The sequence below is a fragment of the Macaca nemestrina genome, chromosome 15, assembly GCF_043159975.1.
Source record: "Macaca nemestrina isolate mMacNem1 chromosome 15, mMacNem.hap1, whole genome shotgun sequence".
NCBI classification, from domain to species: domain Eukaryota; kingdom Metazoa; phylum Chordata; class Mammalia; order Primates; family Cercopithecidae; genus Macaca; species Macaca nemestrina.
The window spans coordinates 43,221,302-43,246,612 of record NC_092139.1 but is presented as its reverse complement, the minus strand read 5'-3'; the positions used below and the strand labels follow the sequence as shown (position 1 = coordinate 43,246,612).

The 25,311-nt window shown below is 41.0% G+C and overlaps 1 protein-coding gene across 2 annotated transcripts in view; it reads left to right on the top strand.

Moving 5' to 3' along the window:
- The window catches only part of LOC105481528 (p21 (RAC1) activated kinase 5), a 301,595-nt gene that overhangs the window by 252,003 nt on the left and 24,281 nt on the right, over nucleotides 1-25,311 (top strand). For both annotated transcript variants that reach the window (XM_011741164.2, XM_011741165.3), the window contains 3 exons: nucleotides 4,654-5,439; nucleotides 19,809-20,300; nucleotides 23,166-23,299. In XM_011741164.2, the coding sequence (XP_011739466.1) occupies nucleotides 4,654-5,439; nucleotides 19,809-20,300; nucleotides 23,166-23,299 (1,412 nt within the window). The remainder of the gene's footprint in view (nucleotides 1-4,653; nucleotides 5,440-19,808; nucleotides 20,301-23,165; nucleotides 23,300-25,311) is intronic.

Genomic DNA, 25,311 nt, shown 5'->3' with positions numbered 1-25,311 from the left:
AAATTGAAATTGGAATCTAGAATTATCCATATTCCGTACATTCAACAACTAATTTCTGAGAGTGGAGTGCATGATAGAAATATGCACCGCAATGACCAATGGCCAATTTGCTGGGTCATGATGTCACACGCCAACATTGCATTGCTTACTGGTACTATTTTGTTTAGCTCAAAAGAGTCTAAAGCGTACCATAGAAAGAGACCTAGACTGGGGGAAAGGAGACTTGGGTTCAAATCCCAGGTTTGTTAAATATTGTTGGCAAAGTCAACTCCAGGTTTCAGGTTGTACTCAGTAAAAAGAAGAGGTGACCTAGACTCTTTCCGAAGTTCAGATGCTGGAAATGATTCCATAGTACCAGATTGAGTATTTTGTGTATTCAGAGATGGGAAGGCATGGGGGGCAGACAAGAAAAAATAATTGGAATATTGTTTAAGATGGATAGAATTTAAAGAAATAATATTTTTCTAGGATATAGAGTTAAAGGTAACATTGAATACGAAAAAATCTAATATAGTTAAGTATTGTTTATTAAGTTCAGAGAAAGTCTAGATAAGATAAGATTTTTGCTAAAGGACTATCTGAGTAGGTCCAGTGATTCAGAAGTCCCTTTAAGACCTTGGTGTTCCTCACACTCATTACCCATGTGGCACTTCTGTCAACACAAATGCCTGGGATTAAATATACCAGGAAGCTACTTTTGGAGGAACCATGAATTCCTGATAACATTTTGTTTGAGTAACCTGCCTTTTGTTCATAAAGAGAGAGAGTAGAAAATGTGTAAGAGTGTAATTTCTGTCCAAAAGGAAATACTTTTAGTTGATACACTGTGATATAAACAACCTGTTTCTGTTTTCTTTAAAAACAGTGCAAGACATTATTGAATAGGAAAGGAGGTCAGAGTTTAAATCCATAGAAGGTAGCAGAGCAGATGTCTAAGAGGGCTTGAAAGCCACCCTGAGAAAATAGAGAAGTGGTAAACAAGGCCAAGCGCGGCGGCTCATGCCTGTAATCCCAGCACTTTGGGAGGCCAAGGTGGGTGGATCATGAGGTCAGGAGTTTGAGACCAGTCTGACCAACACGGTGAAACCCTGTCTACTAAAAACACAAAAATTAGCCAGGCATGGTGGTGGGCACCTATAATCCCAGCTATTGGGGAGGCTGAGGCAGGAGAATTGCTTGAACCTGGGAGGTGGAGGTTGTAGTGAGCCAAGATCATACCACTGCACTCCAGCTTGGGTGACAGAGCAAGAGACTTTCTCAAAAAAAAAAAAAAAAGTGGTAAACAAGGAAGATACAACTGAAATGAAATAGGAAGCTGTTGAAGTAGACTTGATATTTTTAAGGCTGAGTTGTAGCCGTTTCATCCTTTCCTCTGCCAAGACTGCTCATCTTTTCCTCTTCACAGTTATTGTTTCTCCCAAGTTAATCTGTGGGGTGAGCATGGAGGTTGTTCCTCTGAGGAAAGGTCCCAGGTTATATACATGATTCTTTCTTTCTCTAAGGGAGGCTCCAACAGAGCATCCCCTACTTTGGCAATCAATCCATCAGTTTATGCACCACCCTCAACAATGACTACATTCCATATAATGAATTCCACACTGTGGAATAAAAAAGGAATAGGCAAAGAAAAGAAAGAAACTAGGCTACTAGTTTGTGAACATTGACTATATTATGCTCAGTGAAAGAAGTCAAACTGAAAGGCTCCAGACTGTATGATTCCATCCATATGATATTCTGGAATAGACAAAACAATAAGGACAGAAAACAGATCAGTGATATCAAGGGTTTGGGGAGAGGGTAATGTTTGACAGAGGAAACTCAGGAGATATTTTTGCAGCTGGTGGCACTAATTTGTATGGCACTCTAACACTGAATGCACGATGCTTTGCACTTGTCTATACCCATAGAGCTTTGCAGCACAGAGAGTTAACTAATGTATGCAGTTTCAAAAAACAACAACAAAAAATAAACCAGAAGATCAGAGGATCCTGGGATAGAATGCAGAGTGTGACCAAAGAATCCAACAGCTACACATATATGACATAACCTCATTGAAGGGGGTGCAGGAAAGAAGACACTAACTTAAGGAACTTTGGAAACAGTGCTTTGAATGGAAACTCTAAGTGTAAAGTAATTTTAAAGAACTAGACATAAACACTGTACTGGAGCTGACAAAGTTGTTTCTCATGGTAGAGTGGGTTAATCTGAAACTGCTGAACAGTTAGCACTGAATAAGCAAATGAATGGCAGATGGTTGGGTCCATGTTTTTTACTGTTACAGAGCGAAGTTACAGGTAAGTAACGAAATGGCTAGAATGAACTATGTGGTACTTGATCAGATTCAGAGACATTAATATGGATTTATGCTTAGGTTAATATAGATGCAGATGGACAGATATAATTATAGGTGTGTGAGTGTATTCATGAGTTAGTCTACAAACATATTATTTCGGAGCTCTGTTTGCTGAGGCCTGGCAGTGATACCCAGTAGCAATGAGTATTCCCGGAACCAAATCTTAATTTCTAATACTGTTGGGGTTCCTTGGAGAAATGCCTGATTTGGGGGGAAGGGCAGGGAAAATAAAAGATAAACCTGGAGCTTCTTGTAGTGACAGAAAGTCAGGAAGTGCTCAAAAAATAAAAGGAAGAGGGATTGTGAAAGGGACACAGCAGGCAGCCTGAGAGAACTCTCAGTGACAGAAGCTGGAACCACTTGAGCAGCAAGGCAAATAACATAGTTTTGGCTTATAACCCAAAGTATAAAATAAATAACCATGAGTCCATCCATCCTTATAGATAAATAGATAATTGAATAAGTAGGTAAATGGGAGCAAATAAGCAAGTCTGTGCAGAATAATTCCAACTACTTTATATAGATACCCCGCAACATACACACACACACCCCAGAAGACAGAGCTTAAATCCCTGCCCTTTGAGTAGAGGCTACACTTATTGACTTGTTCCCAAATAATACAATATATGGAAAGCTAGGGGAGGGGAGTGGGACTGTGTGTATAAGAAACCTGGCAAATACGACCTCACCCAGGTAGTCAGGGCTAACATCATCATTACTAAGTCATGTCGATGTTATGTACCCTGAACATCATGTGATGAAATGTGACTTTACTCTCTGGTCTTCCTCTTCAAACCAAATAACCTCTGTTTAAACATGGGAAAAACACAAGAAAACCCCAACTGAGGAACATTCTGCAAAATACCTGACCAGTACTCCTCAAAACTGTCAAGGTCATCAAAAAATAAGGAAAATCTGAGACACTGTCAGAGATCAGAGGAAACTCGGAAGACAACAAATAAATGTAACGAGATATCCTGGATGGAACTCTGGAACGCTAGAAGAAAATTAATGAAATCTGTAGGAACATGGAGTTTCCTTAATAGCAATGCAAGATATTAACAGAAAGGGAAACTGGATGAGAAGTCTATGAGAACTCTGTATTCTCTTTGCAACTTCTCTGTTAATCTAAAACTATTCTAGAACAAAAAATGTATTTGAAAGAAAAGGGTATAGAACAAAAGCATTAGTCCAGGACTCTGAGAGAAAAAAAAATAAAGCCTCTGTTTCACCATGGATAGATTTATAAAACATCAGCTCCAGGAAAACTTTGACTTCCTCCTCCAGTTTGAAGTCTTCTATTGTACCATCCAAGATGGTTTTGAACTCCTTGCTAGTTGCTCAAAGGTATTTTTCTCCTAAAATCCTGGAAGTCTGAAGTCACAACACTTTGTTCTTTGTTCTTTTATCCACCCCCATCATATTTTCCTGCGAATCCTGTCATTGTCAAGGAACAGCTGACGGTTTTGTAAGTGGTTTGCGATGTCTTTCAGTTCCTGGTATTCTTGTGTTATTTAGGTTCATTAAAGGGAACAATTTGTCACTAAGATCCAGGTGCAACCATCGTTACTAAGCCACCCAAAATTCAGCGATGATGTTACGCAGAAGTGTGGCCAGAGCAAACAAGCTGTATAGTATAAGTATATATACTTAATAAGAATATCACATTTCATCATAAATCACACAAATAATCTTCAGGCTGTTTCCTAATTACAGTTTCAAGAAGTGCCTTCCTCATCTATAAAATTTCATAACCTCAGTTATTATGTGTCTTCCATATAAGGGTAAAAAAATGTACACCCATTTCTAGTTATGTTAATACTTGGGCGACAATGCCTTCTGGTTTTGAAAATCATCTGAATAATGAATGTAAAACAGTAATAAATATTATTTTTTATTACCAAACAGTTATAGAGTGTTAAATTGTAATTATCAGCTCATCGATAGATGGTTGGGGCTTATTATTTAGGTAGAAGAAGCAGGGGGAAGGGATTTGCCTGTAAACTGGTAAATGAAACAGTGAGAGCCTATGTAGTCTCGTACATGGCTTTTTGGTGGTTAATTGATGTCTCTATTGAGATAGGTAGGAAAAAAATTGCAATTTGAGATTATTGTCTACTATTTCATTTATTTCACCACTGCAGTTAATCGACGATTTTTTCTTTGTCATTTTGTATTAAGTGTTCCTGGGGTCTTTTTCCTTCTGTAGTTTAATTTGGATGGAGTGGGGGTGGGATGCCGCCGTCAACTTAAAGTCATGAAATATTTTCCTCAAACAGTATTCCTTTTATTATCCCCAGACAATCGTTAGAGGAAACAAACCCTGCAAGGAAACCTCCATCAACGGCCTGCTAGAGGATTTTGACAACATCTCGGTGACTCGTTCCAACTCCCTAAGGAAAGAAAGCCCACCCACCCCAGATCAGGGAGCCTCCAGCCACGGTCCAGGCCACGCGGAAGAAAATGGCTTCATCACCTTCTCCCAGTATTCCAGCGAATCCGATACTACTGCTGACTACACCACCGAAAAGTACAGGGAGAAGAGTCTCTATGGAGACGATCTGGATCCGTATTATAGAGGCAGCCATGCAGCCAAACAAAATGGGCACGTAATGAAAATGAAGCACGGGGAGGCCTACTATTCTGAGATGAAGCCTTTGAAATCCGATTTCGCCAGATTTTCTGCTGATTATCACTCACATTTGGACTCACTGAGCAAACCAAGTGAATATAGTGACCTCAAGTGGGAGTATCAGAGAGCCTCGAGTAGCTCCCCTCTGGATTATTCATTCCAATTCACACCTTCTAGAACTGCAGGGACCAGCGGGTGCTCCAAGGAGAGCTTGGCGTACAGTGAAAGTGAATGGGGACCCAGCCTGGATGACTATGACAGGAGGCCGAAGTCTTCGTACCTGAATCAGACGAGCCCCCAGCCCGCCATGCGGCAGAGGTCCAGGTCAGGCTCGGGGCTCCAGGAACCGATGATGCCATTTGGAGCAAGTGCATTTAAAACCCATCCCCAAGGACACTCCTACAACTCCTACACCTACCCTCGCTTGTCCGAGCCCACAATGTGCATTCCAAAGGTAACGTTTGCTACCTCCTTTCCCTGAAGTGTACAAAAACCTCCACAAGGGTGGTGCTGGGATGACCTTTTTATACGATCAGATTGCCAAGTACTTGTTTGCCTTTTAAGGGAAAATTAATATCAAAACCCACCCTGTCTCCACTTTTGAGGCCCCAGGGCAGAAGATTTAGGATAAGGCATATATATTCATTAAAATCAAAACCTATCTTTTGGGCCCTCCTACCTGGTTTCTCATTAAAAGGCAAATAAACTTATTTATTTGAAAGATATTCTGATATATGAGTGATAAATATGATGTGACTGTATTTCACTAAGTTTCCTGTTAAGGAGTGGATCAGTCATATAAAATCATAGAGCATTAGATCAAGTCATACAGTGGTTCCTATATCCTGGCAAAGTTTGCATGGACCTGCCAGAAAGGAAAGAAACTCAGGATGACATGGTGATTTTTAAATAAAGCTAATTTTATTCAACTCAGGGGATGGTCCTTCATATTAAGAGTGTGTACTTTTTACTATATTTGATTTGAAATATTGGTTTTTGTAAGAAATTTGGGGGTGACAGATGGTTGCTGGACCGCTGGAGCGTTTTTGTCTCCTTTTTACTTTGTTTTGTTGTAATTCCTCTTTTAAATTTTGTTTAAATGTTAGCAGATCCAAGTGTGCTTTCAAATTTGACTGGTCCATGATATCCTAAAGTTTGGAAATCACTGCCAGAGAAGTTACTGAAACTAAATCACAGACAAAGGTCTATGGGTCCAAAGGTCTGAAGTCTTGGAAACTTCCTTTGAGAATGTGCAAGTGATTTATTTTTCCCTGTCATTTAGAAATGTTTTTGCTACCTTACCTGTCCAGCAAAAGTGAACATGGAGCATTGGGTGTGGATTGTGGATTACATAGAGGTCTTGAAGCAGGTGAGAGGGACGTGCCTTCTCACAGGGCAGTCATGTACCTTATTTATACCAAACTCTCGACAGTTTGGTAAGCAGCACAGAAAACTCTGCAAGCCAAGCCTGCCTGCATTCACCTGCTTTATTGATTATAGATAGTCGATATTTTTCCTTTGCTTCTTATTTCTCATTAACCTCATCCGAGATGTTGAGGAGAAGTCATTTAAGTGTATCGTTGGAGCTACTTCAGCCATTCTTTAGAAGAAACAAAAAAGCTACCATCTTAGTTCCCAAGATATAGAATTAAAAACAAATTTTGATAAATAAAGGCCTGAGATATGTTCCCCATTTCTTGTGCATATCACTTGTGCATTTCTGTGAGTGATATGGAATAAATAAGTTAACATGTTCGATAGCTGAATTGAGTTACATCCTCAGGCTTTGAACATTGGTGGTTATTTTTTATCTAAGATTTTGTGTGTGTGTGGCTTACTTGCATGTTAAGCTTACTTGCTTACTTGTGTGTTAGGGAGTTGTTTGGGGTCATAGTCACAGAGAAAACATTGCCCAGATGATGCTGCTTTTTGGCCCTGGAGGCTTATTTGGCTCCTCCTGGATGTTGGAAATGAATATTGGGTGGGCTACACCTGTCCATAGTCCAAATAGTTTTAGAGGTCAAGAGTTTTAGAGCTCTTAATTTGGAGTTTCAGTCTTCTCTCTTTTTAAATTTTTTTTTTTTAAAGGATGAACTGGTATCCCTGAGTCCACATTTTCACATAGCATGGGCTTTTGAGATTTAATGTCACTGCCAGCAATCCCCGCGCACTCATTTCCTAGAAGGGGAAACTGAGGCCCAGAGAGCCACATGACACACTTACAGTTTCACAATTAGTTGTTTGCAAAACAAGGACAATAACTCAAGTCTGGTGTTTCTCTCTGCTCAATATTTTCCTATTACTTGGATATATGTTATTTCGGGGATTCAACTGCATTTGCCAAGAAAATCTGTGAGAAGTCCCAGTGGCCACCAGAACTTTAAGTGATAGAAGAAGGAGGGTGAGAGGGGTGATTCACTTTAATTCCCTGCAGGTTCCCTCTATCCTGCAGACTTCCAAGTATAAGACAAGGCAGACCTGCCCTGAAATCTGGCTCTGCCAGCCCAAAAACAATGCAATGCACAAACTATTACGGCTCACCAAAAAGAACAACAACAACAACAACAACAACAAAAACCGCATATTCACTCATGGGAACTTCTACCAAGGGTGTTCAGCCCTTATAATCAGAAATACAAAGAAGCAAGCTGCTGCTCCATGTTTCACAGGAAACTCACGAGAGATTCATGAGCAGGTTTTGTGTTTTGTGGGAGGATAAGAGGTGGGAAGCAGGTTAGTAATTAAAACGTTTACTTGATTAAAAAGATAACATTTCTCTAAAAAGACCGCGGTCCCTGTGTCTTTAGAACTGTACTCTTAGAAAGTACCAATCACATTTGGATTTCCAGCTGAGGGAAGAAATAGCGGTCATGACTCAGATGAGTCGGCCTTGCATTGCAGAGACTCCTAGAGGAGGCTGGGTCATGTTCTCACCTCCAAAAATAAAAGGAAGCACAAAACTTGTGGAGGTCTCCAGATGAAGCAGAAATGAGGAGGGTCGTGTGTATGTGTGTGGGTGCACGCACGCGTGTGTGGGTGCACGCACGCGTATGTGTGTGTTTGACACACAGTTTTACATTTTGTCCTGAAGAAAAAAAAAAAGATTAATGTTAACCCACAGGAAAAAAAAAACTCCTTCAATATTATCTAGCTACTTAATTTCCCTGCTAGCATGACAGGAATCAAGAATGTTATGAGTCTGTTGATGTTGGCCTCCTCTCACTACATTTAAGTGTATTTTGCTGGAACTAAGCAGATGAAACCCTGGGGTTGGGAGGGTGGGAAACAAAGCCAAACAAAAACCATATAGCACCATACCCACCATAAAAATAAAAACTGCCAGAAGTGGAGAGAGAATGCTTTCCATCCTCGCCTGCAGACAAATCTGCCTTCCAGGGAAGGAAGCTAGCTGGAGAAATTGTCACCATGTATTTGACTTTGCTCATTCCTGTGCTCTCCAGGGACCAGGCAGCCACCTACTTGTGTCTTTGTATTGGCCCAGCACATCCGTTCCTTGCGGCAGCCACTGAGAAGCCCCCAGCATAAAAATCCCACCAGTGCATTAAGCATTTGCTGTGTACCAGATACATGCCATGTTTTCTTGAGCCTCACAGATCTGTAAGGCAAGAATTCTTGATCCCTTTATACAGATGAGGAAACGGGTTTTGAGAGGCTCAGTGTGCTCACAGCAGAGCTGGGATTCAATTCTTTGAGCTTAAGCCTTTCACCAGACATTGCATGCATTTCCAGTAGCACAGGGGCAGCTTCTGAGGGTGCAAAGCCTGCAACCTGCCTGATTATAAGCTCCTTTTAATACCTGAAGCAATGAAGTTGCATTAGCAGTTAATTAGCAATTAATTTCACAATTAGGTTGCATCATCCCCTTTCACTCTGTGGCACAGTCCACCACCTTGACACTACGAACATTTTGGACCTAGTAATTCTTCACTGTGGGAGGCTGTCCTGTGCATGATAGGATGTTTAGCAACATCTATGGCCTATCCCCACTATATGCCCATAGCATCCCTCCCTCACTCATAACAATCAAAATATACCCAGATACTGCCAAATGTCCTACAGGCAGAGGACAGTAAACTTGGCCCAGTTAAGGACAACTGTTCAATAGCTATCATTTATCAAGCATGTTTTGGCAGTTAAGGGTATGGGTTTTGGAGATAAACTGCCTGGGTTTAAGTCTTGACATTGCCACTTACTAACTGGGTGAACAAGTTGCTTAACTGTGACTCCACTTCTTTATCTACAAAATAAGGATAAAGACAGCCCATGTCTCATTATATAGTATGAGGGTTAAGTAAGTTAATAAATTACAGCATCTTAATTACTAATATGAGTAGTCTACACATCAGTCTACCTGTGGAGCATGTAGATGAATGGTGGCAGTGATGTGAGGGTTACTGTGTTCCAAGCACTGTGCTAAGCATTTTGCAAACATGACTCAACTTAGTTTTTGCAATTCCAGAAGAATTCAGAATCACCTCTGCTCTAAAGTTGAGGAAGTTGAGACTCCAAATCTTTATGGACTTCCCCAAGTTTATAAAGGCAAATAACTGAATATAACTGAATCAGGACTCCAAACGAGGTCCCACTGACTACAAAGTCTATGTGTTCCAGAATATTCTCATTTCCACAGAAGAAAATCCAGGGGCAGAAAGGTGGACATGAAGTCTCCAGGCCCAGACACAAATCCTACAGGCAGCCTCACCTTGCTGGTGAAGAACAGGTGGTGACTGACAGGTGGATTTGCAGTGCCCATGGAGTGCTATTTATTCTTCCTGTTCTTGGTAGGATGGAATCCTTGAGAAGTTCCTTAATGTCACCCAGAGTGTAAACTGTGGGCAAAAGCTGGAACTATGGGCTGTAAAGGAAGCATTAGGTACAGAAATCCCTAAGGGACTCACATGCCTTTATTCAACCTTAAGTGGTAGCCTTGTTTGATTTTTTAAAAGATAATCCAGTTTTTCTCACCCATTACAGAAAAATGCAAGTTCTATAATCAGATTCCCTGGATTCAAGCCCTTACTAGCTGTATGATCTTCTCCGTGCATCAGTTCCATCATCTGTAAAGTGTTTCAGTACCTACTTTGAAGTTGTCCTGAGGATTAAGATTAATAAGCCTAAAGGAGTTAGCACATGGCAAGCACTCAGTGTTAGCCATTATTCTCAGGAATATTCTGGTTAGAAGACACATCACCCTATCAGCTAACACCAGCCATAGGAACGTTCTCTCTGTGCCATCTTTTACATATTTTCAAAATATGGGAACAAATTCTGTCACTCTGTGCAGCCTATAAGTACAACTGTTCTCACTTTAGAAATGTGAGTCTCAGAAGGCCAGAGTCACAGAGTCACTGTGTGACTTGCTCACCTCCATGTGAAGCTTCAGCGACTGAGCTGGCCTGAGGACCCCAGTGCCACCCCAGTGATTACTCTGCTCTCTAGAATGGAAATAAAATTCTCAGGCTTGCATGGAAGCCAGATGCTAAACAAGCAAGAACTGACATAGCTATACATCTCCAACCAACCCCTCCACTTCACCCCTGCCATCTCTATAAGGCAGGAAAAGTGACCACAGCTGCAGCCTAGGATATCCCAAACAGATGGCGTAGTAAGAAGTTCTGAGTGAAGAATGAAGGATGTGCTAAGTGCAGTGGCTTACACCTGTAATCCCATTACTTTGGAAGGCCAACATGGGAGGATCACTTGAGGCCAGGAGTTCAAGACCAGCCTAGGCAACATAGTGAGATCTGGTCTCTACAAATAAAATTTAAAAATTAGCTGGGCATGGTGGCACACATCTGTAGCCCTAGCTACTGGGGAGGCCAAGGCAATCCTTTGAGCCCAGGAGTTCAAGGTTGCAGTGAGTTATCATTACACTAGTACACTCCAGCCTCGGCAACAGAGTGAGACCCTGTCTAAACAAAACAAAACAAAACAACAATAAAAAAGGGTGGGAAGAAAAGGATGGTGTGATTTCCCAGCACTTCCTTCTGGGGTCAACAATACAATGTATTTTCACTGCTTAGCTATCACTTTGCTTTCCCTGGAAGGAAAAAGCACTTGAACCAGTGGGCCCAGTCTTCCCGCATCAATAATTTAATGATTCACTGTTCTTTGTGGTACTTGCTATGTCCAGATTCAACCACGGCTCCAACAACAAAACAGCAACTTCTTTTCTACTGAGGATCCCTGCAGAACTCCATTCAGAGATCCATTCGGGGCTTGATGGGTTATGGAATGACAGTGCCTAGTGAAAACTGATGGGCTGCACCAAAAATCTGACGGGGAAAGAGAGAAGAACTTGATCCCTTAATATAACAGTGGATATATTTAGATTTGTTTTCTTTACCTATAGGGTGTTCATTAAGGCTCATAAAACATCCAAGGACTGACTGAGTGCGCTATCTCTAACATCTGTCCCTTCTGATGGAGACTTTAGGTGTCCTTTGCATATGAATAGACACTTCTTCCCATGAATGCTCTTGTGACTCAAAGTAAATTGTATTTCGGTCATTATGAATGGGTTTTCCCATTACCAAATTAAAAACAAAATGAATTTAACCTAGCATTGTCCGTCCCTACCTCTCTCGGAGGCCCTGACATATTTGAACAATATTCTGAGGCCGCAAACCAATCCCCAAAGACGAAAAGTCCCTCCACATCACTGCAGGCGATGACGGATCGCAGGCCAGAGCAATCTGCTGTGTCTCACTGCTCTTGAATAGAAGATGCATTCTTTGAGTTTGAAGCAGCAACTGCGGGGGGTTAATTGGATACGCCAATTCAGAGGTGGAGGAAGAGCCTGGAATACCCGTATGCCTGAGCCTGCACATCTCAGATTTATTCAATGCTTCATATAGCTAGGCTTTGCTTGTTTGTAGGGTCATGACTTGTCCAACTCTCAGTGTGCATTTGCAGGGCACAACCAGAGAGACAGATGAGTCACAGGGTTTAATGAATCCCATTCCCCTAATTGCCAGTCTCTATCGTGTCCCTACAGAGAATGTGAGTTAATGATTCTCTCCAGACTTCTTACAAGCAGTCGTTTTCCCTTCCCAAAGCCAAGCCTGGTCCTGTTAAATTTTCTTTTGAGTCAAGTCAGGACAATTTAAGATGCCCTTTCCATGCTCAGATAATAGAGGACTGTGATTCACTTTTATCTTGCATTTGATTTATGGAGAGCAAGCAGCACCCAGCCTGGCATTTTCATTTTTGAGATGAGCAGTCTTTGTTTTATTGTGCTCGGAAAAGGTGTATTGGAGCATCACATTCAGGCTCTGGAACCAGCTGCCTCCCACTCCCTATAACTCACCATCTTTCACGCAACATTCCGAGGTCCTCATTCTGTGGGCGCAGACCCACACCGTGGCCGTGCCCACACACCCCAGTTGAGCACGCTCCAGCCATGGCCCCCCTGCCCTCACAACAGAAGGCCACAGTGACAAATAGATGCTGCTGCAGGATTTTTTTTCCTTCTCTTTTTTCTCCCACCCTTCCCTCACCAAGGTTTTTCTCCCCCCAGCCTTGGCATAAAATGGTCAAATTATGTTCTACTGCAGAATTCAATTTCACAGTTCAGTTAGGTCCTTGATTACACTGCCAAATTCAGATTAATGTGCATTTAACTAACATGGATCAGGGGAATTCTGGCTGACAGCCAGCTGTAATCGGAGCAATTGATAGCTGTGTGGAGTTTTATGCCCCGTCCACCCCAGCGTACCTCTGGTGAAATTGATTGATTAAACGAATTCATTGCTATAATTATTTATAATTTTGATACATCACAAGCCTGTGTCTGACCCTATCTTTAGAGATGTTGAGCTCATAGTAGAAAGGTAGTCTGACTGAGTTGTTAATGGGGATTATTTATTCCCTTATATAATACAACCTCTCTTTTTTGCTCTTTTTCTTTTTTGATCATGTTTGTATAGAGACATGACAAAGCACAGTTTTTAAAGAATTAATTTATATGGTATACAAAAGAGTGTCCGGAAGCTAAAAAACAAGTGTATGTTATTAGCCATTTCAAAAAAAAAAAGAGGAAATCACAATCACGACTCCTTGTTCATTTTGTCAGTATTTCTAAAGATTCCTGTAGAGAGAATTCCTTGTTAAAATGTATCCAATTTTCAATGACAATTAATGACCTGGTAACCCTGCAGCTAAGCAGTTTAGCAGCCTGGGTGATAATTTGCAAGACGATTGATCTGGCCTTCTCTCATTACATCATGCCATATGGAAATTCCCCTGAAAACTTTGCAGACCATGGTCTCCTTTGTAAGGAGTTACTCGTTCACAAAATCACAGCACTGTTCTCTTTGGAGGGATGGGAAGAATGCCTTTGTTGTTTTTCTCTTACATTGCAGTTTCCCACCCTTGCTCTGCACCCCGTGCCCTTGCTGTAAGGTCTGCAAGGGTAAACTATGTACATAAATCTTTTGGAAATGGTTTGGATCATGGGTGATGAGAGATACATTGGATTTACTTATTAAATGTCGTTCCTTTCACTGGTCCAATTCCACTGCATTGTGGTTTCACTAAATAATCAGATCTCAAATTCCTTTCACAATACCAAAGATAGGTCTGCTTCATTTTTTTTTTCTAGAATGTGTTTGTCAATCAGGTCATAGAAAAGATTGCACAGTTTAAGCTGGACTGCTTTGCACATCTTTCTCATGTATATGAACATGTGTGTGTAAAACAGTGGGAATAACAAATTCATCATTTATGTTTTCCGCCTTCCAAATATAGGCTATCACAAGAAAGACAACTTAGAACAGGACACTTACATGATTATGAAAGTCCAAGAGCGATGTGAGAGGGCAAGGAGGTCTCATCACAGAAGAAAGTTTGCACTTTCTTCCTTGAAAGAACTTAAAAGAAAGCCTGAGTGGTTTTGGAACAATGCAGATTTCCGCTTTGACCAAAACAAAAAGGAAAATGATGAATGATGTACATAGATAATCAACTCATTTTGCTGTGATGACTAGTCTTTTTTTTTTTTTTTTTTTTGAGCTCATTTCTCTAAGCCAAAACTGTTCAAAACAAACAAGCCAAAAACAATAAGAACAAAACAAAACCCTTAATTTGTCTTTCATCCCCTCTCCTAGACATTATCATCCATCATGCTCTGGTCCAATTCTTGCATTTTGCCCCAGGCTGCCCAGACATCTGGGCCCCTAGTGAAACACCCTGACCAGGCTTTATCTCTGTGGTTGTCGTTATCCCCCGCTCTGCCTGCCTCTGTTAAGACCACATCCTCCCACCCCCATCATTGACGCCTGTCTCTGTGAATTTATCAAGGACCCAAGTACTGAAGCAATTCTGTCTGGATTTGAACCCCAGTTCTCCCTTCTTTGTAGCTTTGGGACTTTTGCATGACCTACTTAAACCCACTGTGCCTCAGTCTTCTTATCTGTAAAATGGAGGAATTGCAGAGCTTATTTAATTGTCCAACTTGAGGTTTACATGCAAGAATGTACATAGTGTGCTTAGAACAGTCCCTGGCATGTAGAAAGCACTCAACAAATATCAAGCATCATTATTCTTATAAATATTTGTTACTACTGCAAGGATATACTTCTAACAGAGCAGTTGCTTGACAGAAGAGGCCCCACGATGGCTCCTAGGAGAACCCCTGTGCATTTTAGTGAGGAGAGAATGCCCAGCCTTGATTATACAGACCAGGGAGGTGACAACGAAGGTTGGAAATGCCAAGGCAGGCAAGGGAGCCGGCTTGTGGGCCAGTGTGCTGGGTGCCTTCCCACTAGGAATGAAAGACTGACCCCGGCAGATAAACCAGGTTATGTCGTCCCCTTGGAAGTGTGGGGCTGTTTGCCCTGGATTGCTTGGGGGCAGTTTTATCTCCTTGTGCCTCCATTTTATCAACCACAAAATGGGATTTAGTTGCCCCTTGCTTGATTCCCAGAATAAAAGAACAAGACCTGTCGAAAGTGTGTGGGCCGGTGATACGCACCATCATGGAACCCGCATGTGGGTTAAGATCCAACAGAAGGCAATGGTTCAGCACCTTGGTGGCCCCAAATGGGGTCACCCATGCATTTCTCCTTCACAGAGTCAGCTCTTTGTCCTCTGAGGGAAGACCACGTGTTCCCTCACTCGAAGTGAACAGTTCGTTCCCTGATGAGTATGCCTTGAGTTTTATTCAAAAAATTGTCTCTTGTGATATTGACTGTTCCTCAACCATTGTTTTTTTAAGAGTCTGCGCCTCTTACCAGCAGCCATGAAAGACAACAACACCTTTTTGTCTCATGGCCTAATTTTGAAGATGGTTAGCTTTCAGCAAAGAGCTCTGCATTCCATCTTTGCCTGGAAATTGTCCCCTTGGTGCAGGCAGACTTCTTCTTTATGCCATACGCCGGCTGTTAAGTGTGGACTCTGATAATGCTGCTGACAGGTGATAAGAAAGAAAAGTGGCCTCAATGAATGCAAAGTGGTGTTTGTGATTCCTGCAGGATGCAGCTTGCCCATTTTTAATATATATTCAGAGATCAATTATACATGCTTGTGGGGAATGAATTCTTTCGTTGAAAGTATGGGAACAAGTCCTCCAAGGAAGACACAGGGCGATAATGGCATCTGATGGCTCCCAGGACACACTTTCAGAAATAAAAGCCAAAAACCCTATTTCCCTTTACACCCTGCCTTGCTGACTAGCCTAGACTTGACTAATCTGAGCTTATTAAAGGAAGAATCCAGTTGTTTAACTTACACTGACACTTCTTTCTCCCCATTCCATCGTACACACACACGCACACACACACACATCTTCCTTGTGTAGCACAAATGCAGAGGCTTTGAAAATAATCAGCTTGTTTTTGAATATTTTAACTATACATTGTTCAATATATTACAACTAAAGATACCTTGTCTTATTGCTTTGAGTATTAATGTATAGGAATATATATACCACAGGGGCATTGTATGTCTTCGATAAATGCTAGCTAGTTTGATAATATTGCAGTTACTATTTATTTTATTTTGCATTCTCATTACTGTATAAAGTGTCTCATCACTTTATGTAATAATAACACCAAGTAGAACTTACTGGCCAGTCATTGTTTGAATACTTAGGTGTGTATTTGATCCTTTAGAGTTCACAGTGACCAAAGGAAGTAATTATTATTCCATTTTACAGATAAGGAAACTGAGACTCAGAGAGACTGATTTGACTAAAATTATCAAAGTCAGAATTCATCCCTATGCCTCTCAAAAGCATGTGTTGTCTCTGCAACCAGGGCAGGAGGGCAACTTAGCAGCTGCCCTGGTTCCTGCTGGTTGATGTCAAGGCTGTCTGAGTGGTGAATTCACCTAGTAAAGTGTAGTGTTTTTGAGGCTGGAAGAGCTGCATTGCTCAATGTTCAGCAGGCCAGGCACTGTCATTGTAGAACCAATGGGCAGTGTGGGGGTACTGAGAATGGTGCTATGGTAGCAATTTTAAAGAGCCCACTGTGTGCAGTTCTTGCTCCATGATGTGATAGAACAAGCATCTTCTTATGCAACGTGATGGGGTTGGAGCTTGAAACACCTATTTGCCTCTACCATGTCACCAGATCCGATGAGCAACATGCCCCATCCCACTTCTCAGTGGCATTTGACAGGATCCATTAGCCCTTCCTTCTTGAAATACTTTCCTCCCTTGGCTCCAGGACACCTTGCTTCCTTAGTTTCCTTCCTATAGCACTGGTCACTCCTTCTCTGCTCCTTTCTGCAAGATCCCTCTGCTATTTCTGGTATCTAGACATTGGGGTCCTCAGACCATCTCTTACACATTCAGCATCATGACTTTTAATATGAACTAAGCACTGATGACTATCAGATTCATGTCTTTACCCTTAAGTCTTCCCTGGACTTGGGGCATGTCTAAGTCTCTTAAGTGACACCTCCACCTGGATGTCTAATCACTCTCTCAAACTTAACATGGCTAAAAGAATTCTTGATTTTCTCTCATGTATTAGCTATCAATATTGCTGCATAACAAATTATCCCAAAACTTCATGGCTTAAAACACACTGCCTCATGAAGCAAAAAATAGTGCTGTTCAACTATTTCCCCCTAAACTTTAAATAGCAAACATTTACTATTTCACAGTTTCTGTAGGTCACAAATTGAGAGGGCTTAGCTGATTGGTTCTGTCTTGGAATCTCTCATGAGGTTGCAGTCAAGACATCAACCAGGGACACAGTCATCTGAAGGATCAACTGGACCTGGAGGATCCACTTCCAGAATGGCTCACATGACTGTTTGCTAGAAGGCCTCAATTTCTAGCTAGCTCTTAACAGGAGTCCTCAGTTTCTTGCTGCATGGACCTCTCTATTTTATTATCATTATTATTGAGACAGGGTTTCACTCTGTCACCCAGGCTGGAGCACAGTGGTACAATCATAGCTCACTTGCAGCCTTGATCTCCTGGGCTCAAGTGATCCTTCAGTTTAGCCTCCCAAAGCTCTGGGATTACAGGCATGAGCCGCTGCACCCAGTCCTTCCAGAGGATTCTTGAGTGTCCTCATGACATGGCAGCTGGTGAAAGCCAAAATAAATGACGTGAGTAAGAGACCAAAGGAGCTTGCCATCATCTCTGCCTTATTCTTTGATCACTCAGATTAATTTCAATGCAGTGTAGAAGAGGACTACATGGAAATATGAATGTCAGGAGGCACATGTCATTGAGAGCAATTTGGAAGCTAATTACCACACTCCACAAGCCTGTTGCTACCCCTGGATTCCTTATCTCATTAAACACCCTGTTGCTCAGGCCAAAATCCTGATAGCCATCTTTGACTCCTGTCTTTCAAGATCTCATCCAATCCATCCACAAATCCTGTCAGCTCCACCTTCAAATCTTGCCCGAGATTTCACCGTTTCTCACCCCATCTATGATAACTACCCTAATCTCAGCCCACATTAACTGTGATAAGCTGTTGGCATCCCTGTTTCCACTCTCGCCACCAAAGTCTCTCCTCCGCAGCCAGAGAGAGTCAGACCGTGTCACTCCTATCTGCTTAGCAATCCCCAGTGCTTCCTACCTCACTCAGAGCAAAAGCCAACATCCTTGCCAAGGTCTTCATGATCTGCCCCTGGCAGCTTCTCCGTCCATCTTCCTTAGCTGACACTCTCCACTATAGATGAGCTTCTGCTGTTCCTCAAACACTAAGCCTGGGTCTGCCTCAGAATCCTGCATGTGCCACTCCCACTGCCCAAACCACCCCTCTTAGGAGAGGGATCTTGCTTTTTCCCTCACTCAGCCAGGCTTTTGCTCAAACGGAACGCCCTCGGAGAGTCCTTCTGTGACTACCCTATCCAAGATGGCATCTCGTTACTTTCAACCCCCTCACTCTGCTTTATTTTTCTTTATATTATTCATGACTCCTGAACCACACACTGTGTATTTATTAGTTTTCTTTATTATTATCTGTTTCCTTCTCTGGAACATAAACCCCAGGAGGGCAAAGATACCATTCATTTTGACTCTTGGTGGACCCTCCCCCCTCACACCTAAAACAGTGCATAGCACATCACAGTTGCTCAAATATTAATTTTTGAAATAAATGAATGAATGTGCTGCATGGGAAGAATCAATTCATCTAGAATAGTGTCATCCAATAGCCCTTTCTGCAATTAGGAAAATGTTTTATATGTGTACTGTGTGATGTGGTGACTACTGAGTTCTTAAAATGTGACTAGTATGACTGCGAAACTGAATTTTTAATTTTTAATGGATTTTTGTTTACTTTAAATTGGCACGCGTAGCTTGTAGCTACTATATTAGAGTAGATCTAGGTCCTTGGGGTGGATGGAAGGGGAGTAGGATAAGTTAACGCCATTCCATTTACACCCAGTAGAGTGACAGAGACTTTCTGGGGCACTGCATTAAGAAACAGCCTGAAGTCCAATCAACAAATCTTTTCTGAGTACCTTCTATGTATCCAGCACTGTGTTGCCATCAGGATCTTCCAAAACAGAGTGCATTGATGGATTAGCACTTTCTGCCCTGGGCAAGGAGCATACCACATGACGAGATGTGGTATCTTTACCATCCAGGCCTCAGCCATTCCAAGAGTGGCCAGAGCTCCTTCCTGATTCTTTCCAGGAAGTGACTGCTGGATCTACACATAGTATCATATACCAGTAATCCCCTCACTGGCTTCCCCACTCTCCTCCACAAAATCCCCTCATCCCACTCTTCCAAGTCAGAGTGGATGTTCTTTGCTGGGGTCTCTTTGGGGTCTAGCCTCATTTTCATTTCACACATACCCCTGCAAAGACTGGTCACTCTCAATTTTATTTGTACTTATTTGGTGAGAACATTGCACATGTTCACCCTGTGGTTCACACCCTTAGCACGGGGAGCCATGTTTTCCCCTGTACCTACATCTGCTGTGTTATACATATGTTATACATAAATGTCCATACCAGCCTCTAGTATTTGAATTCAGAAGCATGGGAAAAGGCCTCCTACCCCGGAAGTGTCTCCCCAAAATGCTAGCTGAAAACTAATGTCCTTTAATGAGGGATGAGATTTTTCATTCCTGAACAAGAAAATAAGGCTTATCAAGCAAGCACACCTTGGATAAGATACACGTGAGCTAACCTCCTACTGTGGTGCACGTGTACCAGAGAAGGCCCTTCCCTAGGTGTGGCCAGTCCTGTTGGTGCCCCAGGCAGATCCTCTCATCCCGCACTGGTGATCCTCATTCTGCCAGCTGTCGGTCAGCTCACTCACCACCTGGCTGTGGCATTCAGATCTAGCATGTGAATATTCTCTATCCATGTCTGTCTTCCCAGGTGGATTATGATCGAGCACAGATGGTCCTCAGCCCTCCACTGTCAGGGTCTGACACCTACCCCAGGGGCCCTGCCAAACTACCTCAAAGTCAAAGCAAAGCGGGCTATTCCTCAAGCAGCCACCAGTATCCGTCTGGGTACCACAAAGCCACCTTGTACCACCACCCCTCCCTGCAGAGCAGTTCGCAGTACATCTCCACCGCTTCCTACCTGAGCTCCCTCAGCCTCTCATCCAGCACCTACCCGCCGCCCAGCTGGGGCTCCTCCTCCGACCAGCAGCCCTCCAGGGTGTCCCATGAACAGTTTCGGGCGGCCCTGCAGCTGGTGGTCAGCCCAGGAGACCCCAGGGAATACTTGGACAACTTTATCAAAATCGGGGAAGGCTCAACCGGCATCGTGTGCATCGCCACCGAGAAACACACAGGGAAACAAGTTGCAGTGAAGAAAATGGACCTCCGGAAGCAACAGAGACGGGAACTGCTTTTCAATGAGGTAAAGGGTGTGTTTGGGTCATCCTTTCTCTCCTTTGTAACATTTATTTCCCATTTCAAAAGTTATACACGTGCATTTTAGGACATTAGAAAAGCACTGAAAATATAAAGACAAAAATAGCGTCCCCTGTAATATTTCCTTCTAGTCTTTTTTCTGTGCACATATATGGCTGTTACCTCTATAAGGTACTTCATGTGTGTCAGCCGCTGTACTAAGCATTAATCTAGTTTGATCCTCACAACAACTCTGTGAGACGGAAATATGTTATCATCATTTTAACAAGGAAACCTGGACTCAGGTAGGTGAAGAGACCGGCCTAGAGTCAAGCAGGTTGACTGCAGAACTAGGACCTGAATCTCTGTCTAGCAGACTCTAAATCTTATGCTACACTGTATCTGTGTGGATTTGTATATATTTTATACTATTATAATATCATAATATACCCTCCATAAACAATTTTTAAAACAGTAGACCAGGGTCAGTTTACCAATGAACTATTACTCTTTGGGAACTTTAAAATATTTTTCCTAACTATAAAAATAATGAATTCTTCCTGTAGAATATTTGGAAAGTAAAGAAAATGTCCCACAAACATCCCAGTCAAGTAGTAGCCTACATTAATATTTCAGTGTTTCCTTTCTATATATTTCTATTTACAAATTTCTTTTGTTTGAGATAATTCTCTATATATGTAGTTTCATAACTTTCTAAATTTCAATTAATATTAACATGAATACTAATAAAATTAATATCAAATAAAATATATTGAGCTGTATTACTTGTATTTATTACTGTAAAATAAATTTAATGACCATTGTAATGGCCTTATAATCTTCTATCATAGATCTGTATCAAATTTATTAAACCAGTCACTGATTTAATAAATTTGAGGTAACTTTATAGTATGTGGTTTTGTGACTTTCTAAATTTCACCTAATATTAACATTAATACTAATAAAATTAATATTAAATAACATATATTGGCATATATTACTTATTTTTATTAATGTAAAATAAAATATATTAACATATTCTATTAGCTACATGTCAAAACGCACTTTTAATAATCTTCTATCATTTACACGTATCATATTTAAAACCAGTCTCTGATTTATCCTGTTTCCAATTTGTCACTTTTATTATTTTGCAGTGAGTGTTGTTACACATAAGTCTTTGGCTTCATATCTGATAATTTCTTAGAGTCCTAGAAATAGGATGAACAGATCAAATGATATGTAAATGTTTTTAGGGAAATGATATACAATGTTAATTTCCAGAAAGTTTGTACCAATCTAGACCCTCACTAATAGTACTGTTTCACCTTCACTAGCATCGTTGATACTGTCATGTTATCTCTGTTCATCTGCTAGACATGAATAAACCTTACTGTTTTCATTAGCACTTTTATTACTAGTGTAGCTGAATTTAATTTTATGTGATTATAGGCCATTTTTCTTTCTTCACTAAATCATATGTTCTGTATACAGTTTTCAATTAGGGTGCTAGCATTTGTTTTCTTGATGTGTAAGAGCTATTGATATGTTAAGGAATTAACCCTTCTCTGTATATTTGTTGTACTTTAACATTTACCTTCCACTTTCTCATTTACCTTTTAAACTTATCACTTAGGAGCTCTCAAATAGGTGGGGAAACATGAGTAATTATGTTAGAAAACACATAAAGTATTTTGGAGTAATATTCTTTTAGTAATTTTATGAGAGCACTGAGGGGAAAGATAAGTTTTTGTGGATGACAGATCTAAGTCCTAAAGATATCAAGTCAGGAGATCAGTGTTAGATGTCAGTCTCCAGGAAAACATGTACAATCCACATCTTCTAACTCCCAGAACAATCTATGGCTGCTTGACCTCTTCGTCTTTCTGTTGTAAGCACTCCCATTCTCTGAGAAGTAAGAAGGTGTTTGGTCCATAAACAGGCACTGTACAAATACACTCAGCTGCAATTTCGAACTCTGTTTTTCATGGAGGCTCATGTGAAGGCCCCAGTGGCCTCCACACATCTCCAGCTCCCACAGGTGCTTATTTCTTACACATGCTCCAAATCTCACAGAGAGTTCCAGGTGACTGGGCTTCAGCATCTTCCCAGTCCACCATTCCTGATTTCTGGAATTTATTTTCCAAACCATAATGCCAGAACACACAGAGCAATATGATGTAGATAAACAATTCTGTAATTTATTATTTAACACTAACTCTGAAAACTCGAGTGGAAACAGCCACAGGGCAGCAATTTCTGGAAGCTCTCTCCAGCAAGCAGGCTCCTTAGCCCTTTTAATGTCTATGCCATATTTATTTTTATCTTCAACATATATTCTTTGAATTCAGCCCAAATATCTCTCAGGTTCAACCCATATCTTCTTCTAAGGAGAAATTAAGTTGGTCTTGTGTGGCTCCAGTTCTAATAGATAGTTTACTTCATTCACTTGTGGGACTCGTTCCCTCAATTACTACAAGTTGGTGACCCTTTGCTAGGATAACCAGCAGAGGACTGTGAACAGTGCATTCTAAAGGAGATCCTTAGGGATATCTGATCATATCCCCACAGACTGTCAACCAAACTCCCTCTTGTGAATGCAAATCTTGCTTTAGTTCCACTTGTTTTCATTTCTCTCTCTGTGTCTCTCCAATGTCAGGGTGACCTGCCATTTTCTCTCAAATTTGTTACCTTGATTCCTTTTATTTCTACTAGTTACCCTTGATGCTTTTTGTCTATAATAGATTTCTGAATAAACTTCCCCACAGTCAGTACCTCTCAATCAGTTTACTTACAGTTGTAGGTGTGGCTACAAGAGAACAAAAAGCAACTTCATCTTCACAAGTCAAAAGTATCTTTCCCATTCCCCCAGGTCGTGATCATGCGAGATTACCACCATGACAATGTGGTTGACATGTACAACAGCTACCTTGTTGGCGATGAGCTCTGGGTGGTCATGGAGTTTCTAGAAGGTGGTGCCTTGACAGACATTGTGACTCACACCAGGTAAGCTTCTTTATTATCCAAATAATTCGAGGTGCTTCTTACTCTTCTCCAGGATAAAGCCTCAGTGACTATGAACTCTTCATAAATTGTGGGCACTTTGGAGTCAGGGAATATGACTACCCTTTTCCCCACATTCCCTGGAGGGCCCATTATGCTATCAGGCATGTATAGTTCATTCATTCGGTTAACGTTCTCCCTGCCTTCAGAAGGGCATTAATACCCATTGATTTAAAATAAGCAACCTGCTAAGAATGAAGCTTCAGTGACAAATAATAGAATTTCCTGTCACTATATAGATTTAAAAGCGGAATTTCATTCTCCCGAGTTACCCTACCATTGCTGCGTGCTAAGACCACCAAGGATGCCAGGGGAAGGAAGGGACAGGGAGAGGATCACTTGAAGTTTTGTATCAAAATAATGAATCGACGAGGCACGCAGAAATTCTTCAATTGTGTTTTAAAATATTCTTGCAAGTAACAATGGCTAATTACAGCCTATTGCTTCAGCACCTCCCTGATGTGCCAGTTCCAGCCATTTCATTAAGTATTTATTGAGCACATTTTATGTGTCAGGCTCTTTTGTAAGTGCTAGAGATGCAGAAGATACAAATGTATATGCCTCAGACATATCCCCTCAGGGACATCACTGATGAGAAAAACATTGTAATACCTATATTGATGTATTTTGATGTATATTGATCTATATTGATGTATATTGACCTATATTGCTGTATATTGATGAGAAATACATATATATGTATATATATGCATATATATACATATATGTGTGTGTATATATATACATATATATATGTGTGTGTGTGTATATATATCTTTCTTCCTAATTCTGCACAGGTATTACAATGTATTTCTCATATATATGTGTATATATATGTGTGTGTGTGTATATTTATATATATATATATCTCTAGCATAGAAGGATACCTAAATGTCTCTATCAGAAAGAGTCAAGAAATATTTCTATTTAATATAAGGTGACATCTGAGATGGATTTTGAGAGACGAATAGCAGTTTACTAAGAAGGCAAGTAGGAGGAAAAGGGCACTGAAGACAGAGGAAAGAATATGTGCTAGGACAGTGCCTCTTCAATTTCGTGTCCACATAAATCACTGTGGATCTTATCAAAATGCATATCCTGACTCAATAGAGAGGGGTGTAAGACTCTGCATTTATGGCAAACTTCCAGGCAATGGCAACGCTGCTGGTTCATGGACCATACTTGGAGAAGCAAGGTTCTGTGGAATAGACATACAAAATAGCATGTTACATTTGGGAAACTTTAACTTTGGTTTTGATGGTAAATAAAATGCCGAAAAGTTAAGAAAGGGTTGTCATGAGGAAGAGGTATTGAGTGTTAGCTGCTGTTATTGAAATGGTGCCTGAATCAAAAGTGGATCCAGGTATCTAATAGGTGGAAAGCAAGATAACAAAGTACTGGGAAACTCTGTGAGGGATAGAACATGCTGCTTTTTCTCCACTAAAACGAGAGGTTTCGTGACTCTACAGTTCTCAGTCTGGAGTAGGCCATCTCAAAATGAAGTGTTGTGAGTGAAGACACTGAACGTTTATCACCAACAATTTAGCTGGCAGACTCTTGTTGGTGTAGCAATAAGACATGCCCAACAAAAAAACATGTAAGATCATCTTAATTGGTAGAAACAAATATACTGGAAAGATCTAAGCCTAAGGCAAATATGATATACATTTTTTGCTTTTCACATATAAAGCAAAAAATAAAAATATGTTCAGGGGAGAAGCTTATTTCTTGCCTTCCGGAGCTTCATGTAGCCACTCAGGTCTCCAGCTCTACCTTTGTCAAGGTTCCTTTCCATTCTTATTTTGTATCGGTGGAAACCACTCAAGAGAGTGTGTCCCTAAAATCCACTGTCTTTTCTAATTTTCTCATCCAGGATTGTCAACTAATTTCCCTTTTAAAGACCCACTAACTCCAGAGACAAAACATTAATTGTGTGTCAAGGAACACCATGAATA